The following is a 26,479-nucleotide window of genomic DNA, read 5'->3' on the forward strand; positions in this document are numbered from 1 at the left end:
AAGTTGGCCAAGAGCTCCAGGAAGATCCTCCGGACTCCCAGGAAGCAGGACTGACTGAGCCTGAGCCACTTCGACAGAGTGCTGGGCTCCAGATGCAAGGAAAGCCCATCTCAACAGCCAAGAGTCTGCAGTGTTGCTATTTGCTGAGATGCGAGGAGCTGAAACCGCGAAGTGCCACTGAATAGAAGTTGCTCCTTTTCTGTCGCTGATCGTCCCGTTGCAGTGCAGGAGTCCTCCAGACATTCTCCCTCTTGTCCCCACGACTGAGGCCCAGGAACACCGGATCTGCAGAGCTGCACAGGAAGAGAAGCCAGCCAAAGCCTTTTTTCTTCTAGCCAAAAGGTACTGTAAAGTCTAAGAGAACTTACCTCTTGTTGTTTTTAATCAAGAAACCTTGTGTGTAAGAGTTTATTTGAATACTTGTCACTGTGAATCTCTGTGCAACTCCCCTACAGCTCACATTGACCCCTCTTGAGATAAGTCTGGCTGCTCAACACGCTACCAACCTGTGTAGTACAGACTTATACCAAAGGTTGGGTTCCTATTGCCAGGAGGTCAGTGTTGGTGTAGTGCACCCAAAGGGTACTGCATATAATCTTGCCTAACAAACGTCAGGGAAGGGAAAGGAAAGGAGAGGAGAGGAGGTGAGAATAGGAGTAAGAGAACCGACCAGGATGTATAATATTGGTACAAGAAAACCTTATTTCTACTTTGAAGATGTGGGGAGTGTTTGGATAGAGAAACAGAACAACCCTGCATTTTCCAGGCTCAACCCCAGCTGCCATCATCTGGATTGTGATTGTCCCCATGCCCCCACCCACCACAACCCCTCCAAAACATCCTGCACCCTTACACCACCCCGTCTACTTCCCCACTTCCCTTCTATACCAGAGCTTTGTGCTCTGGTCCCGGCAATCCGCTACGCCTGCAATGAACAAGTTACTTTCTTACCTGGTAACGTTCTTTCGATGGGATGGTCCGATGACGTATTCCATATCTATGGCATGTAATCACCACAGCTGTGCTGCTTCGGAAACTTTTTTCGGCGTCTGCGTCCTGCGTCGATGATGTCGATGCGCCGTCGTCGAGGACCTCCTCCGACGTCATCCGATGTGATAAGTAGGACGCACGACGCCCGTAGCCTCAGTTGTAGTTTTTTCCCCCAGAACGTGTGACATTAGGCAACTGCCAGTCAGACACCAAGCCTTGCGGAACGCAAGCTGCAATCGCAAAAGAAATTCTGCAGCGGGGAAGGTAGGGCGGGAGCGATATGGAATACGTCGTCGGACCATCCCATCGAAAGAACGTTACCAGGTAAGAAAGTAACTTGTTCTTCGAGGGGATTGGGTCCTCCGACGTATTCCATATCTATAACAGACTCCCAAAGCAGTACCAGAGCAAGGAGGAGGGAAAGAATTTAGAATCAAAATTTAGATTAGCCAATCAAATAGCAGAGCAAAGGACCGCCTTGCCAAAGGCCAGATCCTGTCCTCGGATGGAATCGAGGGAATAGTGGCGTACAAGTGTATGTACTGAAGCCCAGGTGGCTGCATCACAGATGTTGCGAATAGGAACACCCCTCTGCAGGGCAGTAGATGCAGCCATACCCCTGGTAGAATGGGCCCGCAAGCCAGCCGGTGGGTCCTTACCCACCAAGCGGTAGCACTCCGAGATGGCCAAAACAATCCAGCCAGACAAAGTCTGTTTCGTCACAGCTTGCCCTAAACGCTTTCCAGCGTAACCAATAAAGAGTTGATCGTCCACTCTGACCCGGGACATGCGTGAAACATAAAAGCTTAAAGCTCTCCTAGGATCAAGCCTATGGAGCCTCTCCTCTTCCTTACCAGGATGCGGAGGAGGATAGAATGCCGGAAGAACAACCTTCTGGGCCAAATGAAATTCCGTCACTACCTTCGGAAGAAAAGAAGGACGAACTCTAAGGACAACCCTGTCCTTGTGAAATACAGTGAAGGGTGGCTTAACTGAAAGTGCCTGTCACTCACTCACTCTGCGAGCGGAAGTAACCGCAACTAAAAACACAGTTTTCAGAGTTAACAGCCTCAAAGGGCAAGAATGGAAAGGCTCAAACGGAGCCCCCATAAGAAACTTAAGAACAAGGTTTAAATCCCAACCGGGCACCAGGAAAGGTGACGGAGGGAACACATTAGTGAGCCCTTTCAGGAACTGTGAAATCAAAGGGATTTTAAAGTAAGAACACTCTTCAGACGAGCGCTTAAAGATGGACAGCGCCGCCAGGTAACCTTTAACGGTACCCACTTGCAAGCCCCTGTGGGCCAAAGAAAGTAAAAAGGACAGAACCATGGGGATGTCACATGCAAAAGGATCCACATTCTGAACTCGGCACCAGTCGCAGAATTTACGCCAACGGCAACGGTACAGAGACTTTGTTGCTGGCCTTCGGGCCGAAAGCAACACCTCCATCACCGAACTTCAGTAACCTCCGCAGCACTTGCGGGATGACGGGGACTGGAGGAAACGCGTACAGCAGCGGGAACGACCACTCCACCACGAACGCGTCTCCTAAGGCTCCTTTTGGAGGAAATTCCCGCGAGCAAAACCTTTCGCACTTCCGGTTGACACTGGAGGCGAAGAGATCCACTTGAGGGGTCCCGCAAAGGGCGAAGATCTCCAGGGGAATCTCCGGAGCCAACTCCCACTCGTGAGAGATCGTACTCTGCCTGCTCAGAGCGTCCACCGTCACGTTTTCGTCTCCGGCCAGATGAACTGCTGAGATCGAAACTTCCTGCTGGATGGCCCAGAACTCGAGCTGCATCGGCTCCCTGCACAGAGTAAGTGACCCTGCCCCCCCCTTTTTGTTGAGGTAGTGCATGGCCACTGTGTTGTCCGTCAGGATCAGGACACTCTTCCCTCGCACAGTCGGCAGAAAAGCCTTCAGGGCTAGCCTGACGGCTCTCAGCTCCAACAGATTGATATGGAGTCTGGACTCCGACGGAGACCAACGACTGCTGTCTGTCAGCCCGTTGGCATGAGCTCCCCAACCCGTGAGGGATGCATCCGTCACGATCGTCACCTCCGGCCAGGGAAGCCAAAATGGAGCCCCCTTCACCAAGTTGCCTTCGTCGGCCCACCACAGAAGGTCCCGGGCGACCGAGGGCGGCACCTGAACCGGGTCCGACATCCTGCCGGAGGACTGCGACCATTGCGTCTTGAGCGCCCACTGCAAAGATCTCATCCGCAGGCGAGCCTCTGGCACCAGAAGAATGCAGGATGCCATGAGGCCGAGCAACCTCAAGAACTCGAACGCTGGGAGCGTCTGGGCATGCTGAAACTTGTGCACCATCTGCTGAATGTGAAGAGCCCTCACCTGGGGAGGAAAACACTGCCCCAGGGAAGTGTCGAGCACTGCTCCGATGTACTGGAGCCGCTGTGTTGGGACTTCTTTAAATTGAGGGAGAAGCCCAGCCTGTGAAGGGAGTGGCAGGTGACGGACAGATGATCCAGGACTTGCTCGGGAGAGCACCCCCTGATCAACCAATCGTCCAGGTAGGGGTAGACGTGAATCCCCCCTTGCCTGAGATGCGCTGCCCCCACCACCATGAGCTTGGTGAAAACCCTCGGGGCGGAGGTCAATCCGAACGGCAGGACCCGAAACTGAAAGTGCGAGTCGCCAACCGCGAACCTCAGGTACTTCTTGTGCTTGGGATGGATCGGCACATGGAAGTAAGCATCCTTGAGGTCGAGTGATACCAACCAGTCCTGAAGCTGAAGGGCCTCGAGGACTTGAATGAGAGTAACCATCTTGAACTTGTCCTTCCTGAGGAGTTTTTTCAAACCGCGCAAGTCCATGATGGGTCTCAATCCCCCGTCTTTCTTCGAAATCAAAAAATAAGGGGAATACCATCCCTTGTTCCTCTCCGCTACAGGCACCAGTTCTATGGCGCCTTTCTCCAGCAGGGCTTGAATTTCCTGCGCAAGGAGCGGATCCGGACTCTGCAAAGAGAGGTTCCCCGGTGGATTGTCGCGAGGCCTGTGCCGAAAGGGAAGACAGTAGCCGTGGGTTATGATCTCCAGAACCCACACATCTGAAGTAATGGCTTGCCACTCTACAAGATGCTGCGCCAGCCTTCCCCCCAACCGGCGAACCATGGGACATGGCCTCATGACTGAGTGGGAGCGGCCGCGGCGTTACCTGAGGGCAAAGAGGCAACTGCCTGAGCGGCCTTAGCACCACGGGTACCCTGTCGTCCACCTCTGGTACCCCTGCGTTGACCTCTGACTGCCAGCTCCTCTCGCTTTACTGAAGGACGAGTAATAGCGAAAGGAACCACCCCTCCACTGCTGTCCCCTAGGACGAAAAGGCAGAGGTTGGCGAACTGCAGCGCCCAACGACTTCGCTGCAGCCTTCGAGGTCTGCAACCTCTCAAGGCTCTCGTCAGCCTTGTTGCCAAAAAGGTGTTCACCGTCAAAGGGCATGTTGAGGAGCCGAGACTGCACATCAGGAGCAAACCCCGACTTCCGCAACCACACAAACCTGCGTATCACGGTGCTCGCCGCCATGGACCTACTGACGCATTCAGCTAAGTCCAAATCCGACTGAACGGACTCACACATGGAATCCTTACCATCCTGGACCATAGCAAGGAAACCATCCTGTTCGTCCCCTTCGGGAATATGTTCAGCCGCTAACGCAACACAGTTCCACAGAGTGTGTGTGAAACGAGACAAGGCACAAATGGAGTTGGCCGCCTGAAGCGCCATACCACCAGAAGAAAACACTTTCTTCGCCCAGCCATCAAAACGTTTGCCGTCCCTATCAGGAGGGATGGTAGGGTACGACGCCTGCTTTGCCGGGGCCGTGGCCGCCTGCACCACCAAACTCTCCGGAGTGGAGTGCATGGTCAAGTAGCAGGGGTCGCTACTGGCTGGACGGTATTTTCGCGACAAGGATCTGCCCACCGCCGGGAGACTCTCCGGAGCAGTCCAAGCCGCCGCCACCCTTCTCTGTAAAGCCATATGGACGGCAGTACCGGATCAGTTGGGGGACCAACATCAAGGATGTCCGTCAGATCATCCTGCACAAACTCCCCCGGGGGAGCAGACCATCCCAAGTACTCAGAAACCCTAGCCAAGTACTCAGAAACCCTAGTCATAAGGCGCCGGTACGAGGAATCGGCATGAGAGCCAGGCTCAGGCCTACAAAACTCCACCTCCGGAGAGGTGTCCAGTCCACTGGCATCATGCAGTGACTGTCTCAAATCGTCAAACTGACTATGGCCCGAGACAATTTCATCTGGAACCTGACTAGGAACCAGGCCATCAGAATCCTCATCCGCCTCTGAAATATAGTCCAGGTGGCGAAAAGAAGGCACCCGAGAGTGCTTGCTCTTAACCAGAGCCTTCCTAGGGGGTTCTCCCGTGCCACGGGGTACCTCCGACACGAAAGGCGTCGATGGCGTCGAGCGAATCGGCGCCGGCGTCGAGAGAACCGGCATCGGCGTCGAGGAAATCGGCGTCGACGTCAGATGCAGCGCCTCCAGCATCGGCGGCGTCGACACAGCCCTCGAGGCCGGAGCCCCGAGCGTGTCCCTCGACGACCTGAGCGTCGACGGCTTCGACGACTTCCTCGGAGCCAGAGCCTCGAGAAAGCCAGTCGACGCCCTCGACGCCTCCGACGTCGATGTCTTCCTCGAAGACCTCACATGTGCACACGGTCTCGAACGCATCGAGGACCGGGACCTGGAACGGGTACGTCGAGAAAGAGTCTCCTTGTCCGAATGGGACCTCTCCCGTGACTCGTGCCGACCACTCTTGCGAGCGGTGTCTCTCGACCTCTCACGACCGACCCCACTCGGGGGCGCGGACGACTTAGTTCCCTGCGACTCAAGAATCGCCAGCATTTTCTTCCCGAAGGAAGCCCATTCCTCCGGCGTCGCACGGCTGGTGGGGTAAGCGACGTGCCGGGCAGAGTCCTCCGAAGAGGACCTGGAAGACGACCGGTGTCGGTGCTTCCGAGAATGCCTCGAAGAGGCTGAGGAGTGGCGAGACCGACTCCTAGAAGGAGACCTACCAGACTTCCGACGATGACGCGGAGAGTCACCCCTCGAATCATCTGTCGAAAGCCCCGCAGACTTCGACTTCCTGGGCTTGGACACCCGACCTACCAACAACAACTTCTTACGTTCGCGTAAGGCTTTGGACGTGAGCGACTGGCGGTCGATACAGTCATCCGTGTCGTGGGCCTCCCTGAGGCACCAGAGGCAGGCGTCGTGCGAGTCCGTCACCGACATCTTGGACCCACACTCCCCGCACTTCTTGAAACCCGGACGCGGGGTCGAAGACGAAGTAGAAGACATCTTCACACAAAGGATTTTCACAAAACGAACAGGTTCGAAGAACCGAGAAGAACAGAACTCTAAAGAGTCGAGGCGTGAACCGAGAATCACGAAGCAACACGTTCGCGGAAAAAAACGGAACTGAGGCTACGGGCGTCGTGCGTCCTACTTATCACATCGGATGACGTCGGACGAGGTCCTCGACGACGGCTCGTCGACGTCATCGACGCAGGACGCAGATGCCGAAAAAAGTTTCCGTAGCAGCACAGCTGTGGTGATTACATGTCATAGATATGGAATACGTCAGAGTACCCAATCCCCTCGAAAGAAACATTCTCGTTTCCATTTTGCTATGGTGGCAGCAATCTCGTTTTAGCAGGAGATTGGGCTTACGCAATATGTGTGGTGCCTGTCTTTAGAAAAAGAATTTAAGAAATGATTTGCACCCTCGATGAACCCAGTGGTGCGAATAGCCATCACTCCAGCTGAGAGGGGGCGTACAGGGCCATTAACGTCCCTAAGCCCTTGCTCAGGCTCAACCGAATCAGCTCTGTACGCCCCGCACCACCCTGAGCGGGGTTAATTGCTACTTTTGGGAAAGATTTGTCTTTCCCTCCATTTGTATTGACCCCCAAACTTGTTGCATTGCAGTGAAGCCTTCAGCTTCCCTGCACTGGCTTTTTCACATTTCTCATGGGGAAACTGACATGTTCTTCAGGCTCTCCATATTGGGAAACATGGTTTCCCTTGGTCTTGTTACTTTGTTGCCGCTTTTGGTAACATTTTATCATTGTTCAATGCATCTTACAATGCAGTATAATGGGGTAAACTTATTGTTTTACCCTATTCTAACACTCAGAGGATTGGTTACGCTAGGTGTGCCTAAGGGATAGCTGGTGGCAGCAGTTACCTTTTGCTATTTTTTGGTTTATTTTTCTTCAGCCATGTTTGGCTAGTGGCCAAACATGGCCGTGTCACACGGTTTTTCGTTTGTCCCTTGGCCATCTTTTCACTAACCCTTTTTCCTGACTGGTAAGGCAAGGAAAACCCTTATATGGACTTCCAATGCCCAGAAAAGCAGAGGCTTTTCGCTGGCTACTGCAGGGCCATGTGTGTTTGCTGCCAGTAAGTGGGTTGGGACTGTTTGGTCCCAATCCACAAAAACTGGTTTCAGTGTGTCTGAATAGTATTCATGTGTTGTGCCACCAGTGGTCCTGATTGGAACACTGCTTGGGTGTGTCTGGCCAAATCTGTGATTGGCTAGGGGGAGTTTTGGTTCTTACCTGTTTTGGATGAGAAGAGGACCCCGGCATCCATTCCACAGAGGTCCTGGAAGAAACCAAAGGAGCCAAGTATCCTGTCCAGCTGCAAGGCGTGCAAAGAGACTGGAGCCGTTGGAAGAGGCCTGGTGACCAAATTCTGCTGCTGTCCTGGAAGACCTCTGTATTGAAGATATCCAGCATTCCTGCGTAGGTGATGGGACCACTGGAGTGGAGGGAACATCCATTCTCAACATCAACTCAAAGTCCTGCGAAGAAGAGCCTTTGAAAGTGCCCCTGGACTGCCCAGTGGTTGTCCTGCTCAGAGTTTGGGCTAACATGCTGCAGATGTCGCCGTTCCCTGTGTAGGCCTGAAACTTGGGGGGACCGCCAGCTTATGCTACAAGGCTCACATCTGCCAACTGTCGTGGTTCTAGCCTCAAGGGGACCCGAGATAGAGGAAGTCTGACCGCATCAAGTGTGTCCCCCTGCATTGGTGGACGTCGCCCAAAACAGTTTTCCTGCATGCAGTCCTGTGCTGAGACGGGCCCTGCATCGAGTTCTTCTGCATTCTCCAACCTGAAGACCATGCACCAGCCTCTGTCGCCACCTGGAGAAGTGCTTGAACTTGCAACCCCTGCGCATCAAGGGCTGAAGCTGATGGCAGGAAAAGCAACCTCTGACCCTCTCCAGACGACCTGCCATGTCCTAAGAAGAATCTGAGCATGGGTGGGTTGTAACGATACTTACAATCCCTATCTGCCCTTTTGAAAGTTTGCCAACTTTTAGACACGTTTTCAACAGCTTGACTTTGCCTTTGCTTGCTCGCGCAAGCAAGCACTGTGAACGTTGGGGACACTTGTTAGTTAGGACACCTTGTCCTCTACCACTTGGAACTCTTCAGCGGACCCCAGAAGCCCTATACTAATTTGTCCTGTCTCACAAACTACACGAAACTTTGGTGAACATTTGGGCACAAGGCCCCATACATTTTAGGGATGGACTTCTAAAGTTAGTGTGGTAATTCTGTGGACTGTAGTGCTGCATACTAATACTCCACTTCCTTTACAGTGGTTTCTGCATTTTGCCCTACTCCAGTGATTGAATATATGTATCTTTTATTTAGTGTTGTGTGATAATAGTACATGCTAATAGTAATTTTTCTTAGTGTTGTATGGCCATAAATAAATATTTGCATAATTGATTGTCTAAGTGTGTTCCCTGACTTTGCACTGTGTGCGCTCATTTGGGACCCCTTACAAGCTCACCACCTCTTGAGTCTTAGCCTAGACCACTCGTCCACCTACCTTGAACTGGTTTGGCTACAGCTCCCAGAGTTGTCCCCGTCACTAGGTTGGCCTTCTATACTTCTGTCCACAAGGCCCCAGCATAGAAAATCAGTCCCAACAGGTACAAAAAAAACATTGTTTCAATGCATCTTTGTGCCAGGGAAACGTCTGCCCGAATGCAAAACAGTATTTTGACCTAGTGACTGTATTAACTGAAAGAATAGGGATTTTTCCTCACAAAATATTTCTTCCCTAGTGAGAATGTCATGCTGAACTGCACTTGCACCAGTGCAAAGTTTCTTTAATAAAGCACCGGATCAGCAACAGGCCCTCTACTGCCCCAAAATGAATTAATGCAATTGTTCATGAAACTATGCACCTTATGGTTTTCAGAGTCCAAGCATTAAAAAGAAATTCAGAGTTACAATAAATTAAATTGTAGAACGTTCTCAGTTTGATGAAAATATAGTCGAGCACCAAAAATGCCTAAACCTGCTCTTCTTCAGGAAAGCAACTGTGGTTAATGCTAAATTTGTAGGTGGCTAGGTTTATTTGACGCATCAATTAGATTTGTGAAAAATGTAAAATGCCTTTTAGTTTGGCTATATATCAGGATGATCCAGGGGTGAACTAAGCTTTGGATTCCCATCTATGCCTTACACAAAGACTGAATTGAATGTATTTATATAGCGCACCTGACCCTCAGGTAACTGGGCCTGTTGCTTAACATACATAACAAGGTTACAATAAATGGTTACAATATCAGGAGACAATATAATATAAGTGCCCAGGTGTGGTAGGCAGACACGGATATATACAGAGAAAGGGTAAATACCAAAAAGCAGACAGTTTACATTAGTGTACATGGTGATACATTGTTAAACTACACAGTTGTAGATGCAGTAGTGGTGGGAACCATTCAGTGAATCTCAGGATAGGTCTATTGATTCTCCTGGGTGGTGAGCCAATTTTTTTTACACGGGTCATAAAACGGGACAATGAAGGTTCAATTCTTAGAGCTATAGGTATGGAGTTCCATAATTTGGATGCCAGTACGGGGAAGCTACTACCCCTAGATTTTTTAAGTTAAATCTCGGGACTCTGAGGTACTGCAGTTGAGCGGCTCTGGTCAGATTGTTTTTTTGTAAAAATACTTTTATTTTAAGATATTTAAGCGCTGAATTGGACAGGCACTTGTGAGTAAGTGTGACAGTTTTGAAGGAGATTCTATTCTGAATTGAGAGCCATCAAACATTAAGTCTAGTTTCTGATATGTGATGGGACCTAGGTATATTGAAGGCGGATCTAAGCGCATTCATTTACAGTACTTGAAATTTGCTCAAGCTTCGCTTATTAGTACCTACGTAAAGTGCATTGCAATAGTTCAGTTTAGATAAAATGTGTGCTCAGGCTAGAGTAGAGCAGCTTGTTGTTGACAGGAAGGGTCTTACTGGCGTTTATGAGCTTGAAGGTATTGGCTGTAGCGGAGGCCGTCGCATTTACTTGCTTGGTCAAGGTTAAAGATGAGTCGAGATAGAAACCTAATGTCTTGACTTCCTTGGAGACTGGGATATTAATGCTGTCTATATTAAAGGAATTGTACCTAGTGTCAAGTTTGTTTTGTTTAGCTTGGGAGCCAGTGAGAAGTAATTTGGTCTTCTCATCATTGAGGAGTGGCCATCCATGCCTGAATGATGAGGTATATTTTGTTTAGTAGTTTTATATCCAGGTCGTAATTCCCAGTGATGGGTATGAGCACTTGAGTATCATCTGGATAGTTAGTGTAGGCGACACCCAAACCGTCGCGGTCATCAAACAAAGGTTTGGTAAAAATATTATACAGCGTCTGAGAGATGCAGGACCAGTGTGGTACTCCGCAGGTCACTGGTGCTGGGTCCGCCGAGGCTGTAGTTGAGAAGACTCATTGTCCTATTGTCAAGGAAAGATTGTATTCGGGCCATGGCTTTGTCTGAAAAGTGGGCAGATGATGTAAGGTGATCACACAAAACTTAATGGCTGACAAGGTCAAAAGTGGCTGATAAATCTAACAGCAGAAGGAGTGATATATTCCCTTTATGTTTTTGGTCATCTAGTTGGGTTTTTAGGTCTAATAGTGCAGTTTCGGTGCTGTGTCTAGGCCTGAACCCATATTGCCACAGGTCCAGAAGATTCCTGGTTTCTAGATGTGCTTGTATTTGTAAATACGCAGCCCTGTCCAGAATTTTCACTAGAAATGGCACAGTGGTAATTGGTCTGTAGTTTGTAGGGATGTCAGGGTTAAGGTTTTTTTTTTTTTTTTTTGCAAAGGAAGGACCCAGGTGTCTTTCAGGTTAGATGGGGCCGTGCTGGTTTTCGAATGAGGCGTTTATGAATGTGGTAATGGAGGGTGCAAGGGTGCTGCATCTTTAATGATGTTTACTTGGCAAATGTCGCCCAGACAATTTGATGGTTTGAGGCTAGATATTATATTTTCCACCTCTTTAATGAACAGAGGGGTGAAATTGAATAGGTGTTAGGCTAGATTTTATGCAGTACCCTTTGGGTATACTACAATAACCTTGTCCTCCTGGCAACAGGGACCCAACCTTTGGTATAAGTCTGAACTACAGAAGTTGGTAGTGTGGTCTAGCAGGCAGGCTTATCTCAAAAGGGGTCAATGTGAGCAGTAATGTTGTGAGACAGAGTTTCACAGTAGCAGTTATTCAAATAAACACTTACACTAAAGGCTTCTTGATAAAACAATTATTAATTTGACAGTCAGTTGTAAAGCCTTCTTTAGAAGGGAACAATATAATACACTTCAAAACACACTCTTAGTTTCTCTAAATTAGATGATACCCATTGGGGATGACACACCGACGCTTCCTACACCCTTAGGTGACTTAAATAGCTAGGAGACTGTGGACATTGATTTATCACTAGTACATTTCGAGCAATACTGAGTTTGGTGTAAATGATCGAATAGTGGAATAAAACAAAGATTCACAAATAATTCACAAACTAAGTACTTTTGACAACCTTCCAATGGGACATAAGTTTAACCCTTTCCTGGGGAAAAGATAAAGCACAGAATCAAAGGTGAGAAGAGTCTCTCAGGGAGCCAGGACAGCCAATGTTAATTGCACAATGTCAAGGGGAGCTGAAGATCTTCTTTGCAGGTAGGTTAAAAGTCTTGCACAATGTTTTAAGAAATGTTTGTAGAAAAACAGAACACTTGAAGGGCCACAAGCTGGGAGGCGTGTGAGGGGCAAAGCTTTAGCAACTCTGCAAAGTAACCAAGACAGGTCTCAACTGAGAGCCAGTAAAGGCTACACAACAAGAGATAAGTTCTCTTAGACTGTACAGTACCTCTGGTTAGCGAAATGGTTTCAGCTGGCTTCTGTTCCTGTACAGCTCTGCAGATCCTGTTGCTCCTGAGCCTCATTCATGGGGATAAGAGGGAGGACGTCTGTGGACTACTGCTCTGCAATGGGAAGGTCAGCGGTAGCAATGGTCAAACTTCAATTCAGTGGTTCTTCTGTGTTTCAGCTCCTCGCGTCTGACATCAAATAGCAACACCGCGGTTCTCGGATACCACTTCAGACTTTACTTGCTTTTGGGGTCCAGCACTCTGTTGAGGTGGCTCAGGCTTGGTCAGTCCTGCAGCAGGGAAGTCCGGAAGATCTTCCTAGTGCTCGTGTCCGACTTAAAAGCAAAGCACACAATCTGTTCCTCTCCCTGGCTCTTCGGTTCCAGCAGCAGCAGTGGAAATACAGGATGTCCAGAAGGGCTTACTTTTGAGTTGATTGGTCCCACCAACTCAAAGTGAGAAGTCGTCCTTGCAGGGCTTCTCTAGTCAAGGCGAATTCAGAGCTTCCGCACAGCAGCAGGGCTTCACCGGGCAAACGAACGGTCCAGGAGTTGCAGCGGGCGTCTCTTCCAAGTTCTTCTTCGTCCAGTGGTCGACTCTGCCTTTTATGCAGGTTTCTCCCATTCATTCCAGCCTAGATGTCAATCACAGAGCAGGGTGGCTGTCATTGCCAGACAGCCAATCACCTGTGTGTGCATTCCTGTAAATAAGGGGATTAAGCACAGGGAGTTTCAGGCACCTCCCTCACTTCCTGCCCCTGACAGACAGACTGGAGCCAAAGGCGGGCTTCACTCGTGAATCCCGTCAAAGACAAAACGAAAAAAGGGACCAAACCTGGTTTGGTGCGCAGAGTAAACTTCAAGAAGGACCCTTCTGACAAGAAATGGTAAAAAAAGAAGACCAGGGCCATTTTTCAAAATGGGCACCCATGGGTGCCTTACCGTGGCGGAGAACGCAAACCGTGATAAAAACCACTGCCACCAGCTATTAATTGTAGAAAGGGCAACAAAAATGTTACATGAGAAACCAGACAAAGGGGATACTAAGTAACCCCTCCAGCACCCTATGGGAGGATAGTGTATGCTGGGTCTAAAAAGTTATTTAAACCTTTGGCAAATCTAAGAGACGTCCCTGTGCCACTGTACTGAAGATGCTGTGTGACACAATGTAAAGATGATGCCTATGGAGTTTGGCAGGCTACAAAGTCAAAAGAAATACAGAGTATATCACATTGAGATTACATGAGAGATAAAAAGTCCTAAAGTCCAGCAAAAAGAGTTTGGGGTCTCTAAGGTAGAAGGGAATTCAAACATTTCTGAGAATTCTCCCTAACAAGGCTAGCAGGTTTAGGAGCTATGGGTTTAGGCTTAGGTGGGCGAGTTCAGAGGCAATACTGATTTTTTTCTTTTCAATTTTAGATTATAGCATCAATATTTTATCTAGTAGAACTGCTTGTATCTTAGTGCATCAGGCCTTGTCCTCAGAGCAGGTTTCAGTCGGGGGAATGGGTGACTTAAGCTCTCTAAGGATAGGGAATAGCTCTCTGGTACCGGATTTGGCATTGGTAATTCTATTGTTACATGTGTCACTTTTGTATTGGAGAATGACAGACTTGTAGCAACTGGCAGTTTTTACAAATAAGTCTTTGTTGGTGACCGATGGGTGATTTTCCCACACTGTTTCTGCTCTTTTGTAATTGCGTAGAGTTTTGAGGCTCAGGGTAAACCAAGAATTGAGGTGTGCTTGAGGCTTGGCTTTATGCAATTTCAAAGGAGCTATGGTGTCGATGGCTTGGTTGAGTGTTGAATTGTATAGATCTACAAATGTTGAGGGGTCCAGGTTAGTGGTTGGGTAGTTGAGGATAGGTCTTATTAGAGGTAGTAGAATCTCTGTTGTGATGTTCTTTTTGTTCCTGGTTGGTGTCTGAGGTGCTATAGCAGTGTGCAAGTTTAGATGGGTGCTGGATTGTAGGGTGAATGAGACAAAATGGTGGTCTGTCCAGGCACAAGGTGCGTTGGTGAGGATATTTGTATCACAATTGAGGTCAGCAATCTAATGTAGGATTTTACCTTTATTCTGTGTAGGTTTAGTGATATGATGAGAGAAACATAGTTCTGCTATTGAGTTAGCTATGGTGGTGGCAGTGTTATCATTAGTATTTAGGAAACTTAGATTGATAAACTCATTGTGAACGTAAAGTATGTGCTGTGAGGATTACATGTATTTGAATGTAATTCACTAAACTAAATATATTTAAAATTCTAAAATAAGGTGTTTACTTCTTGCACAGTTGCCCACAAGAAAATGGACTAAGACTAGAAATGTGAGCAAAGCTTAACTAAGACCAATAACTTCTGACAAAAAATAAAAACACTTGTTATTGTGGAAAAAACCTCTCACTCACTTTTTCTTGAATGTTTTTTCATAAGAAGGCTGATCAATCAAATCGTCATCTTCTGGCTCTTCAGGAACACTGCAATCTCTAAAAATGCAAAACAAATTATTTACTGCATATTTTCGTTCTGAGACAAAAAAAAAATACTTGCGATATGTTGAATATAACGTTACCTGAACTCTGGATCAGGATTCATATGGCAGTACCATTTCTCTGGTAGTTGCTCCATACCATCTGGTAATTTTCTCCAATGTAGGCAAGAATCGCACTGAACCCATGACTGATCTGGACGTTTTCTGCAGGAAAAAAGTATTGGTGTTTTAGAGGAAGTGTCAATAAAGACACAAAAAGCAAATTAAAGAGAGGGATTAATCTTACTTTCAAACATCAACTCCCACTTCTAAAACATGTTTTCCATTCTGTGACTCAAAAGTAGGATAAGCAAAGGACATGTCTATGTATGCAGGAAGAAGTGGACAGAAATAGTTTCTCTGATGTGTAAACAGTATTTACCTCTAAACATTAGTATCTGTTGACAATGGTTAGACTTTTTTAAATAAAAACAGCTGCTACTTTGGTCCATTATCAAAAAATATCTCTGTTTAAACTCCATTGTACGTTATCTTAGTAACGTCTTCAGTCTAAATCTTCATCCCAAAGCAACAAATCGATAGGTGCTTTGTATACGCATCGCTATTAGCGAAACATACTGTTATAATCCTTGGTGCACTTTATACTCCATGAAGTTCAAATACCAAAACCTACTGAGAGATCTAAAACCTGAAACTGAAGCAGAATCCCTCTAATTTTGTAGCAGTTATGGCTTACAGGCTGATGGCTCGGCTCAAGGAGTCAGACACATTTTGGACATGTTAACCTTCTTTTAATTAAATGATAAAGAAAAGGCCTAGCTATCCATATTGCTGTGGGGTTTTCCATGCCTGAATAAAGTAACTCAAGGTGCTTGTTTGTCGGCAGGAAGAGTACAATAAATGTCCTGAGTCCAAACGTAACTATCTGACCCTACCTCGAATAGTTTATGTTAAAGTTTCTTATACCAAGCACTGTTGCCACCTGCATTGTTTCTTGGTGCTCTGACGGATCTGTAAAGTAAGGAGGGAGGCGGTTAAGTTAGTAGGACTGAGCGGGAAAAAGAGCAAGAGACCTGTGATGTGCTGTTGGCAGCTTCCACATCATTCACTGAGCGTAGGTATGTTTTCTCTGTTTGGTAGCCACCATGTGGTGTTGGGTGAGACTATGTGTGGTTTGTTTCGTTGTTGTGAAGTGCGTGCGGTTTTTGGGGTGTAGGGGTATGGTCCTGTTCAGTTCAGAGTTTGAGAAGGTTTATGCAGAAGGGTAAGTTTTTATTGGGGTTAGTTAGTGGCAGTACCTTTTCCACAGATGGGCTAAATGCAGGAGATGGCTCACTAGCACAGATGGGCTAAATGCAAGATATGGTGTACTGACCCAAATGATCAATGTTCTAGTAGGTAAAAGAGAGGTGGGGCTTTACTGGAGTACAGTAATGGCTGAATTCCCTGCCCAGAAGACACTTACCTTATCTGTCACTACTGGTTGACTGCGGGAGGTTCCTCAGGTGAACACCGCTGAACACAGACTGGAGCGGCTTCTTCGGGAGCTGCCCTTTGCCTTGGGGCCCTTATTCGGTGGCTGCAAGGGCTGCCCTGGGGGTCGTTCCCAAAAAGGGTTACTCGGGCCAATCAGGGCTCGGGTCAGGCAGCTGCTGGAACAAGGAAGCGGGTCGAAGGGCCAGCTTGGACGGGGCTAGTGCACAAAGAGACACCCAACTGTCTCAAGCAATTGCTAAAGGGGTGGGTGCGGAAAGTAAATAAGCCAGAAACAAAAGACTACAGCACCAAGCCAGGGTAGTCTACAGGCAGACCAGCACAAAAACGGGTTGGGTGTCAAAAGGAAACAACAAATATATCTGTCTGAAAGCCAACAACTAGCCCAAAAAAAACGATTGCAATATACTCACAAATCCCTCCAAAGGCAACCAAATTCTACCCAAAACTGGATTGAAATCAAAGGAAAGCACTCACAGAGCACTTACCAGGCCTAGGACTGCAGATCAAGTGGTCTCTGTGCAGGAAGGCAGCAGATTACACAATGAATAACTAAAGTAGGCCAAAATAATGTCTCATGTCCTAGTTATTTCCCTTAATGCCTTCTTTTATCCTGGTGGCTTTTTCTCAGGGTTTTTAATTGGGTTTTCTTGTATGCTTAATGAACAACTGTCTCCGAGTAGAACAAGTTTTCTTGTACTCTTCTCTGTTTTCCTTTTATGGCGGTCAAATGTACAACTGTCTCCAATTAGAAAACAGTTTGTGTCTCTTCTCTTTGTCTCTCATGTGTCTTTCAGGAGCACTTGTAGCTCCTCTCAACTGTTCATGGGTCTTCTATTCTCTGTACTGGTTTGCCTACATTTTTTCTCCTCGATACATTCTCTCACACTCTTGCCTTTAAGTTTATGCCCCTCACTTCCCTTTTTTGAGATTCAAACTTTTAGTGTTTGACAAGATTTCCATATCAATCATTTTTTTATTTTAAATGTTTTATTTATTAGTTTTATACCTTACATAAGCAATAAAGCGATACAATAATACAAATGTACAAAGACACTTATTCATATAGAAATTGGTATTCTAATCTTTAAAGGAATAACAAAGAAGGACAGAAGTCAAAGAGAAACAAAGAAAGGGAAACAAATAAAATTAAGCCAACATCTTAAAACAAAGGAAAGCAAGAATCCTAGAATGCGACTAATGATTAAGCATAAAGATTATATGCCTCCCAAATCCTCTCATATTTATCAAGCTGGTTCTTTGCGTTAAAGGATATTTTCTCCCTCCTTGACAGGAGAGACAGACTCTGCAACCAATTATCAATATTACGGGAAGTGTCACTTTTCCAAAATTTCAAGATTTGTTTCTTGGCAATTAGGAGGGCTCCATATGCCCAACACATTTTACTAGTAGACAGTCCAACACCTACCAAAACCAAACCTAGCACACCAACAAGTGGATCTCTGGGTATAGCCAAATCCATAACTAGTTCCATTCTCTGAAAAACACCACCCCAGAAAAGTTGCATCTTACCACATAACCATAACATATGGAGCGTGGTGCCAACCTCTTTTTTTTTTTACAGTTCCAGCATATGTCTACATTACACAACTTGCTCAACCTCATCTTCTTGGGGACCAGTCCAGATAATGGTTAATTCTTTGTTGTGTGTACCTCAAGTCTAAATCAACTTTGTATTTGACTGGACTTGCACAAATGCAGTACCAATCATTATCTGACAATGAGTAACTCAAATCTTAGTCCCAGTTTCCTCTACCATGTTGTGATGGCAACTGACACGCAGATGGTGTAATCAATTTAGACAAAGCAGATACAGATCAGGGCATGGACGTTGAAAGAAGTAACATTTTCAGGCAAATATGTGCAAGCAGAGACTCAACATCCCTATTCACATGTATACCAAGTATTGAAGACCCGAATCAGCCCACATTTCCCTACCCACATCAAACATCCCCATATGGCATGATATAGAAACCGGGAAAATCAAAGTCTTTGCAACATTGGCTTTATAATTACAGAATTTACCAAATTCATAAAAAACTAATAGATGCTCTGGGTATGATCGCTCTGGGTTGGAGATCAGGACCAAGAGGTCATCTTCATACAAAAGAACTTTGGACACATACTCCCCAAATGGAACACCCACTATATTTGGATGATTCCTAATCATAATGGCAAGAGGTTCAATAAATAAATCAAACAATAGCGGGGATAAAGGGTAACCCTGCCTGGTTCCCTTCAGGATCCGAAAACACTCAGAGCGATTCCCATTGACAGCCATGGTTGCCTTTGCATCTCTATATAAGGCTCTAAACAATCTGAGAAAAAGCGGGCCACAATTTATATAAAGCAAAATCTGACGCATGAAAACCCAGCTTACTGTGTCAAATTCCTTTAAGCGTCAATGCTTTTGCCGCATCAGCAACCAGTGTGTCTTTTTAGATCGATTACATCAACCAGTTCCCGCAAGTTATCACTACTATGCCTACCACACACAAAGCCAGTTTGATTCTTATGAACCAACTTTGGAAGCAGGGCGTTTAATCTCCTAGCGAATATTTTCACCAGGATTTTCACGTTTAAAAACAAAATTGGCTAGTAATTCTCGTATAACGAAGGATTCTTACCTTTTTTAGGAATAACCATTATTAATGCGGTCTGCATTGATTCAGCGACCGCCCTCTATCCAATATTTCTGCACACAATTTACCAAGGAAAGGCGATAGACTCTCACTAAAGGTTTTGTAGAACTCTATTGGGAAGCCATCCAGGCCAGGACATTTTCCGCTTGCCGATGTATTAATAGAGTATACAATTTCCTCAATTGTTATAGGTGCATCTAAACCCAATCTATCTTCTTCGTTCAAACTCGGCATTTCCAATCCATCAAGGAAAGTATCAATTTCCGTCTCGGAAACTGTTTCATCATTACAGTATAAAGAGGCATAATATTGCCTGAATTCCTCGCAAATTTCTGCATCCTTCCTCTTCGACGATCCTCCTTTATCTACAATAAAAAGAACTTGCCTATTTTCTTTTTGCTGAATACGGCTTGCTAGCAAGGCCCCCGACTTTTCACCTCTCTCCCAGAACGCCTGCCTGGAATAGAATAATTGCGTTTCCGCCTTACGATGGAGCTCCCAATCAAAGGCATGCTTAGCATGTGTCAAAGCCAATAGAATTTCCTTACTGGGACACTCACAATAGCGTTGCTCACAAGCTTTGCAGTAATCCTCCAATTTAACCCTAACCTTTTCTCGCTGACGTTTCCGAAAGGACACAAAGCTGATCATTTTCCCACACAGTGTTGCTTTTGATACATCCCAAATCACTGATGCAGAGTCCACCGAGTGTAGATTGTCCTCCATAAATAAAGATATTTCTGCTTTTATAGACTTAAAGTCTGTATCTGTAAGCAATTGTATATTTAGACGGCACTTCTTCCTGAAAACCAAACCAAAAGCAGATTCTTCTAATGACAACATAATTGGAGCGTGATCAGGGATTACAACCTCTCCAATTGAAGCATCACAAACATCTCCACATAAGCTCCTGCTGACAAGGAAAACATCAATACGCGAAGACGTACCATGAGTCAACAAATGAAAGGTGTAACGTATGCCTACTTCATTAAGATCCCGCCAAACATCATGTAAATCCCATTTATCTAATAACCTCGGGAGGACCCTCCTAGCTTTCAATTCAACATAGGAGGTAGTTTGAGTTGTCTTATCTTTTTCCGTATTATAGTACTGAAGTCTCCCCCCAACTATAATATCCGTAAAACCCAAATGGTCCAAAATGTCATTGATCGCTTAAAAAAAACATCTTGATTCACATTTGGCATAAACATTCAAAATAGTCATGAACTTGTTCTCAACATGTAATTTAAGCACAACATATCTCCCCTCTGGATCCACACATACGCTATCAGTTCTATACCTCAGACATCTCGTGGAGAGGACAGACAGCCCCACGTGCATTACTTGCAAAGAAACCAGAAAAGTCTTTCACATACGAACCATTCAAGATATATCCCACTTGGTCGCTGCTTAAATGAGTTTCCTGCAAAAATACCATATCTGGTCTCCGCCTACCCATCATCGACAATACTTACATCCGTTTAATAGGATTATTCACACCCTTAACATTCCAGCTCATAAATGTTAGATTTGTAGATATTTACTATATAAGAGGCTAAACCTCAGTGCTGGACACGCCACACATGTACCTTCCTTCTCAACACAGAACTCCTGTTCTCTCTCATAATCTTCTCCCTCGCCTGCCTCCCAACCTTTTCTCCCCTTTGCCTTACACCATATTCCTTTCCTCCAACTTGACAGATAGTGACATCTAATCGAATTGCACCTAGAAACATCCCAAATAAAACGCATTCTAGGAAAATAAACAAAAATCCCAAGCATATGGTCTTGAAACTATTAACAAGGATAAAGATAGAGAAAGAAGAGAAAGAAAAAAAACAAAATGAAACACAGGAAAGAGCATATGTATCAAAATGTTCAACATTATATACAAATAAAAGCTTATTTAATCGCTCGGCATAAACCATAACTAGAACAAACATAACCTATACAGCAATGAGGCAGCAACCCTGCAACAACCCTATATGAATGACAGTCACATATAATATTAAAAGATAAGACCTATTAGACTAACCTCTCACATTATGCACAACGATACGATATATGTGAGATTTAAATAAACTGTTGCACCATACATTCAATATGAACACTTACATTTAGAAAACCTTAATACCAACTAATTCCAAAACTTCACCCAGAGACAGACACCTTCGTCCTTATCCACATATCAACCACATATGTAAAAGATACACACGCTTTTATGCATCACCATATGCCCACATCCAACAGCCATCTCAGCAACACACGGACTGCCGAGACCATGCATTGCCAAGAAACCATACCAATACCATCAATCTGCCGGGCAAAAGACACCCTAGAATTCAAGAATACCCAGCAACCCTACAAGCATGATAGTACTCCAAGGATTTTGCACTCTACAAAGAACTCAAAGCCGTCATGACTAAGTCTTTCCCCGTACCTGAGAAGTATATTTGATAAATAAAGTTTTAGTCCTTTAAATAAACGAAACCCTTAAAGTGTGCACATTACTAGTGTCACACAACAAATGTCATCTATTGCCAACATATACAGAGTAAGGGCTTATAATGTATGTGTCACAACAATAATACAAAATGCATTTAAAAAAAAAACATACACCCGTCAGTGGAAACATAGCCAAAGGAACAACTGATATTTTATCCCAAACCGCATAATGCAAGTCACTGCATCTTCCCCGTTGTACTACATTGTAAGCTCTGAACCAACATTTATGCAGTACAATCTGTTACTGGGCAGGCGTCCCATTTGAACTGGTGACGGACATTCTCCAAATAAATATCCTTTATAAACTTGCGCTCTACATGCAGAAGAGACAAGGGTACAGAGGGTTAACTATGTGTACCATCCCACTATAGATTTAACCATTTAAAACGTTATTAACAGCATGAAAACTCAGGAAGCGAGTAATAGTATGAATGACCTCTTGGCCCGCTCTCTAAATTGGGGCTGAAAGATGAGATACTATCAGTGAGTTCAGCAATGCGGGAAGATAGTACCCACCTGGTCTTTGCATAAAACATTCATGTAATTTTTGCTCTGTGTCAAAGGAGTTCATCCCTTCAAACTTGACTATACAATTAGTTAGCAAGTGTTACCGAGTGTAACAGGCTTGCACTGAGATCCTTTGTGGAGTGTCTTTTCCTGGACTGGACTTTTTTTTTATTGATGATTCAGTGTGAAGACTTTAAAAACTGCCACAACGCATAGCATGCATATTACCAAGTGTAACAGTCTTGCAGGTCTGCAGAAGAGGGGTCCTCAGAGTTTGTCCACAGAGAAATGCAGTCAAATGGACATTGCACATTCGTTTGAACGCTGCTCAACCACAAGCAAACCAGCACCAGTACGTGATAGTTCCCCACCATCCGCAATAGGCAGCTCCAAGGACCGATAGAGCAGTCACTCAATAAAAAAGCTATTCTCTTGGCGATTATTAATGTCGTGCACAAGACAAACTAGCAGTTTAGGTGTACTACGTTCAAACACTAGCCTTGTTTTCCTTATTTCCGTGCAGAATGAAGACTTGGGGGAGGAATCAGTAAGACCTGGGACAGGGGATATTAATTTACGTGAACGCCTCACCACACAGACCTTCTTCTTGCTATTTCCTCCGGCTAACAGAACGTTGCTGCTCGGCTCCTTGCAGCAACAGGCGGATCACTTGGGCATGCAATATAAAGTATCAATCAATCCTCCACGCTTTCAATACGGCTCAGCGTCACAGTGTCTGCGGCACCATCTGAACCTCCGGTTGAAACAGAATCCGGTTCTTCAGTCACTGCCATATTAGCTTCCTTCCTTTCAATGCGTTAGAGGAAAGGACCTCTCAAATTGCACGTGCGCACACAGGAAGGATTCAAACATGCCGTTATACGACAGATGCAGATTCAAACGAAAACACCTCCACTTAACATTTCCTTGCATCAAAGTTAATTAAAAAGATGAAATAAACACAGAGAATTCATTTTTCAGTGTTTTTTATATCCTGTTTGAGTCCAGCAACTTACCCTGAGAAGAGCCTACATTTTTCAGAAAGGAGGTTGCTTCCAAATGATCTGAGAAGAGTGCCTTACCCCATCCACAGTGACTCTCAGCACAGCGGGGTAAACCATATAGTATGACACTTTTTTTTTATCTCTTGCGAGCTCTTTAGCTTCCACAAATAACTTCCTCTGTGCTACTATCTCTTTGCTCAAGTCATTAAAAAGCATTATAGTACACTTTTATCCCCATTTGAGTACACCTAGTTCCCTGGATCTTCTCAACAGCATTTCTTTCACGGGATATCTCAAAAACTTTACCAGAAAAGCACGTGGTGGCGGACCAATTCCAGGTTTTGGGGCCAGGGAACGGTGTGCACGCTCCATTTCCAGGATTTTCCCAGGTGGAAGGTCTAACAGTTTTGGCAGTACCTTCTGTAAAAGTCCATAGGGCGACGATTCTCTACACCTTCTGGAAAGCCAGTAATCCTCAGGTTGGATCTCCTACTAAAATTTTCCTGTTCAGAGATCCTTTTGTTAGCTATCTCCAACAGTCCTGACAGGGTAGCCACTCTGGACTCTAGAGCCAGCAATAGGTCTTCAGGTCCAGAGACCCTGGTTTCCAGTTCTTTAGTGTGCTTCTTAACCATGGATTGATCTCTCTTCATTTCTAAAACAGTCTGCTTGATCTTCCCAATAGACAGCACAACTACATCCATAATTTCAGTTAGATAGTCCTCAGAACACTGCCCCTCAGGCCTGGTTCCAATCAGACTCTTTTCACTTCCAGCTCCAACTCTCTTTGATGGCTGTGAGTCCTCATTGGAAACATCAGTAGGTCCCTCCTCATCTCTGCTCCCAAATCTTGATCTTCTGGAGGAAGGAGCATCTGTCATTTCAACTGGATCTGCCATACTATATACAAATATATATTAGCCAGGCTGCTTGGGCAGGAGCAAAGCTCTGAAGCTGCCATTGCTGCAACTGTCAGTTCTAGAATCCTTTCATATCGATTATAAATCTTCCTGACCTGTGTCAGCACCAGAACATTTTGCTGGACTTTTAGATTACTTTTCCCTGTACCTCAGTGAGTGGGAACCTTTTTCCACACTCAAGTCTTTTACTCTTTTTATGGGTGTCATTTTTAAGACACTGTATAGTGCCTTTTTATTTTTATCTTCTGATACCTTTTGGCAAATACTGCCAATTGTTGCTGGGTTGCGCTTTTAACTTTCTTTGGCTAACTTTGTGAGAACTACAGTTCCCAAGGGTAGAAAGGATCTTTGGATCGCTTTTACATTTTGTTAGTTGAGACCAGCACCCCGGTTAAGGTCACTAGTGTGCACCCTCCTTTAGTGAACATTAAGGTGGCAGAAACTCTTGGAAACCCACCTAAAGTGGAAGTGGTTTACTATGTTGATAGGAACTTAAGTGTTCCTATTCAAAATATAACTCTGTAAAAACGATGTTCCAATCACTAATTTGACTTTGCCTTCAGATGAGGCTGAAGTAGAAAGTCCCTCTGTAACCTCTCCAACAGTGGAGGGGTCCTTGACTCTCAAAACCTGGACTATCGACTAGATGCAGTGAAAGCAATTCCTAGGGCTGTTAAGAACCTTGGTGTTCCTGTCACACACCCCGTGTGATGTATGTAGACTAAAAGGCCCCTTCAGTTAAGTCCAAAGTGCCTGAACCACTTGAAAAGCCACTTACAGCGGAAGTGGTTACTAAAACTCTAAAACTAGATACACCTGAAAACCCACCTACAGTGGAGGTGATCCAGATGGATGTAAAGAGCTTATGTGTGTTTAGCAAACCTAAGAGGGCAAGGAGTTTCCTTGATCCCAGAGTAAGAATTAAGTTTTCTCCATTAGTTCAGAGTGCTCAGGAGGAAACCCCCAGGCCTGAAAAACTGAAAAACCAAAAAGAGTAATTAGAAACCTAAACATGGCTTTCTTACTATGCCATATAATAAAAAGCCTGTGACTCCAACTACTCCTACAGGAAAGATGGATAGGTGTTCTGCCAATACTAGGGTCTCCGTTTCAAGAGACAACTCGAAATCTGTGGCATCCTCTACAGAGGATCCTACTGTAAAAGCCCTTATGTTAGGATGGCAACCTCTAACCAGGTAAATGTCAAGTTGAAAGGCACAGCAGAGTAAGGCAGGTACCCTGGAGTTAGCTTAGATTATGTGGACATGTCTTATGCGGAGCGGTGCAACATATGCAGGCATAGATCAAGGTGTGGCGCAGCAAATTAGGGAATACACAATGAGCGTATCAGGCAGGCAGAGTAGCATATATCATGGAGCTAACAAGTAGGTCCACGTTGCGGTTCTGAGCAAGAGCTCAATCATTTCAAAAGCGAGCATGGGGTTGGCAGGATGAGGAGGGACCTCTCCTCCGGGAGCCAAAGGCCTCTTGCGTGGAGATATCCGGTGTGCGCACCCTATCCCTCCAGGGAGGCGTCTGCCGTCACCGTCTCCTGATGTGCCGGGGGTCTGGAAGTCCGTGCCCGCCGTGAGGTGTGCACGGGTGGCCCCACCACTCAATCGCCCGACAGAAAACCTTGTTGAGCGGGATCTTGTCTTCAAAGCTGCCTGCCGCTTGCATCCAGCGGGCGTCGAGGAACTCCTGTAGAGGACGCATCCTTAGCCTGCACAGGCGCACTAGATAGATGCATGAGGACATCATTCCGAGGAGGGACTTGATGGATCTCACTCTGGCCACGTCCATGGCTAGCAGGCGCTGAACCTTGCCTGAGATGGCCTTCGACCTTTCCTCCGACGGAGATGACGATCGTTCCACTGTATCGAGCTTCGCTCCCAGAAACAGTGCCACCTGCGACGGAATCAAATGGGATTTCGGGTAGTTGATAGAGAAACCCAGCTCCGTGAGTAAGCGGACGGTCTTCGCCGTATGCTCGACAGCGAGTTCTCTTGTCCTTGCACGGATGAGCCATTCGTCCAGGTAGAGGTAGACGTGGATCCCCTGCAGGCGCAGCGGCGCCGCCACTGGTGCTAGGCACTTGGTGAACACCCTGGTTTACGACTTCAATCCGAATGGGCGAGCTCTGAATTGGTAGTGGCGTCCTTGGACTACGAATCTGAGGAACTTTCGGTGTACTTTTAGGATGGGGATGTGGAAGTAAGCATCCTCCAAGTCCAACGACGATAGGAAGTCGCCCTCCTCCAGCTGTCCCAGCACGTGCTGGAGAGTGACCATCCTGAACTTCTGTGCCTTGATGTATTTGTTCAACCGACGTAGGTCCAGGATGGGGCGCCAACCGCCTGTCTTCTTTCTGACGAGGAAGTATCTTGAGTATACTCCGGAGCCCCGGAGCCCCGGAGCCTTTTGGGGACGAGCTCGATGGCACCTTTCTTGAGCATCGCCTTTACCTCCAACAGCAGATGAGGGACGTGATTTTCCTTCCTGGCCACGGGAGGAATGTGGGGACACTTTTGGAATTCGAGAGTGTGCCCGTGGGCCAGGGCATCCAGCACCCAACGGTCGGTGGAGATGGACTCCCACACGTTGACGAACTTCGCCAGCCGGCCTCCCACCGGGGTGATTCGGTGGGGGCCCGACGCTACGGCCGGTTCAATCTTGCTTGGAGGCGGC

The 26,479-nt window shown here is 46.1% G+C and overlaps 1 protein-coding gene across 3 annotated transcripts in view; it reads right to left on the reverse strand.

The window, feature by feature from the left end:
- MORC3 (MORC family CW-type zinc finger 3) overlaps positions 1-26,479 on the reverse strand; it is a 918,269-nt gene that overhangs the window by 286,402 nt on the left and 605,388 nt on the right. For all 3 annotated transcript variants that reach the window (XM_069636114.1, XM_069636116.1, XM_069636115.1), the window contains 2 exons: positions 14,780-14,902; positions 14,616-14,693 (listed from right to left, as the gene is read on the reverse strand). In XM_069636114.1, the coding sequence (XP_069492215.1) occupies positions 14,616-14,693; positions 14,780-14,902 (201 nt within the window). The remainder of the gene's footprint in view (positions 1-14,615; positions 14,694-14,779; positions 14,903-26,479) is intronic.

The sequence above is a fragment of the Ambystoma mexicanum genome, chromosome 7p (assembly GCF_040938575.1).
Source record: "Ambystoma mexicanum isolate Mex_15411 chromosome 7p, UKY_AmexF1_1, whole genome shotgun sequence".
NCBI classification, from domain to species: Eukaryota; Metazoa; Chordata; class Amphibia; order Caudata; family Ambystomatidae; genus Ambystoma; species Ambystoma mexicanum.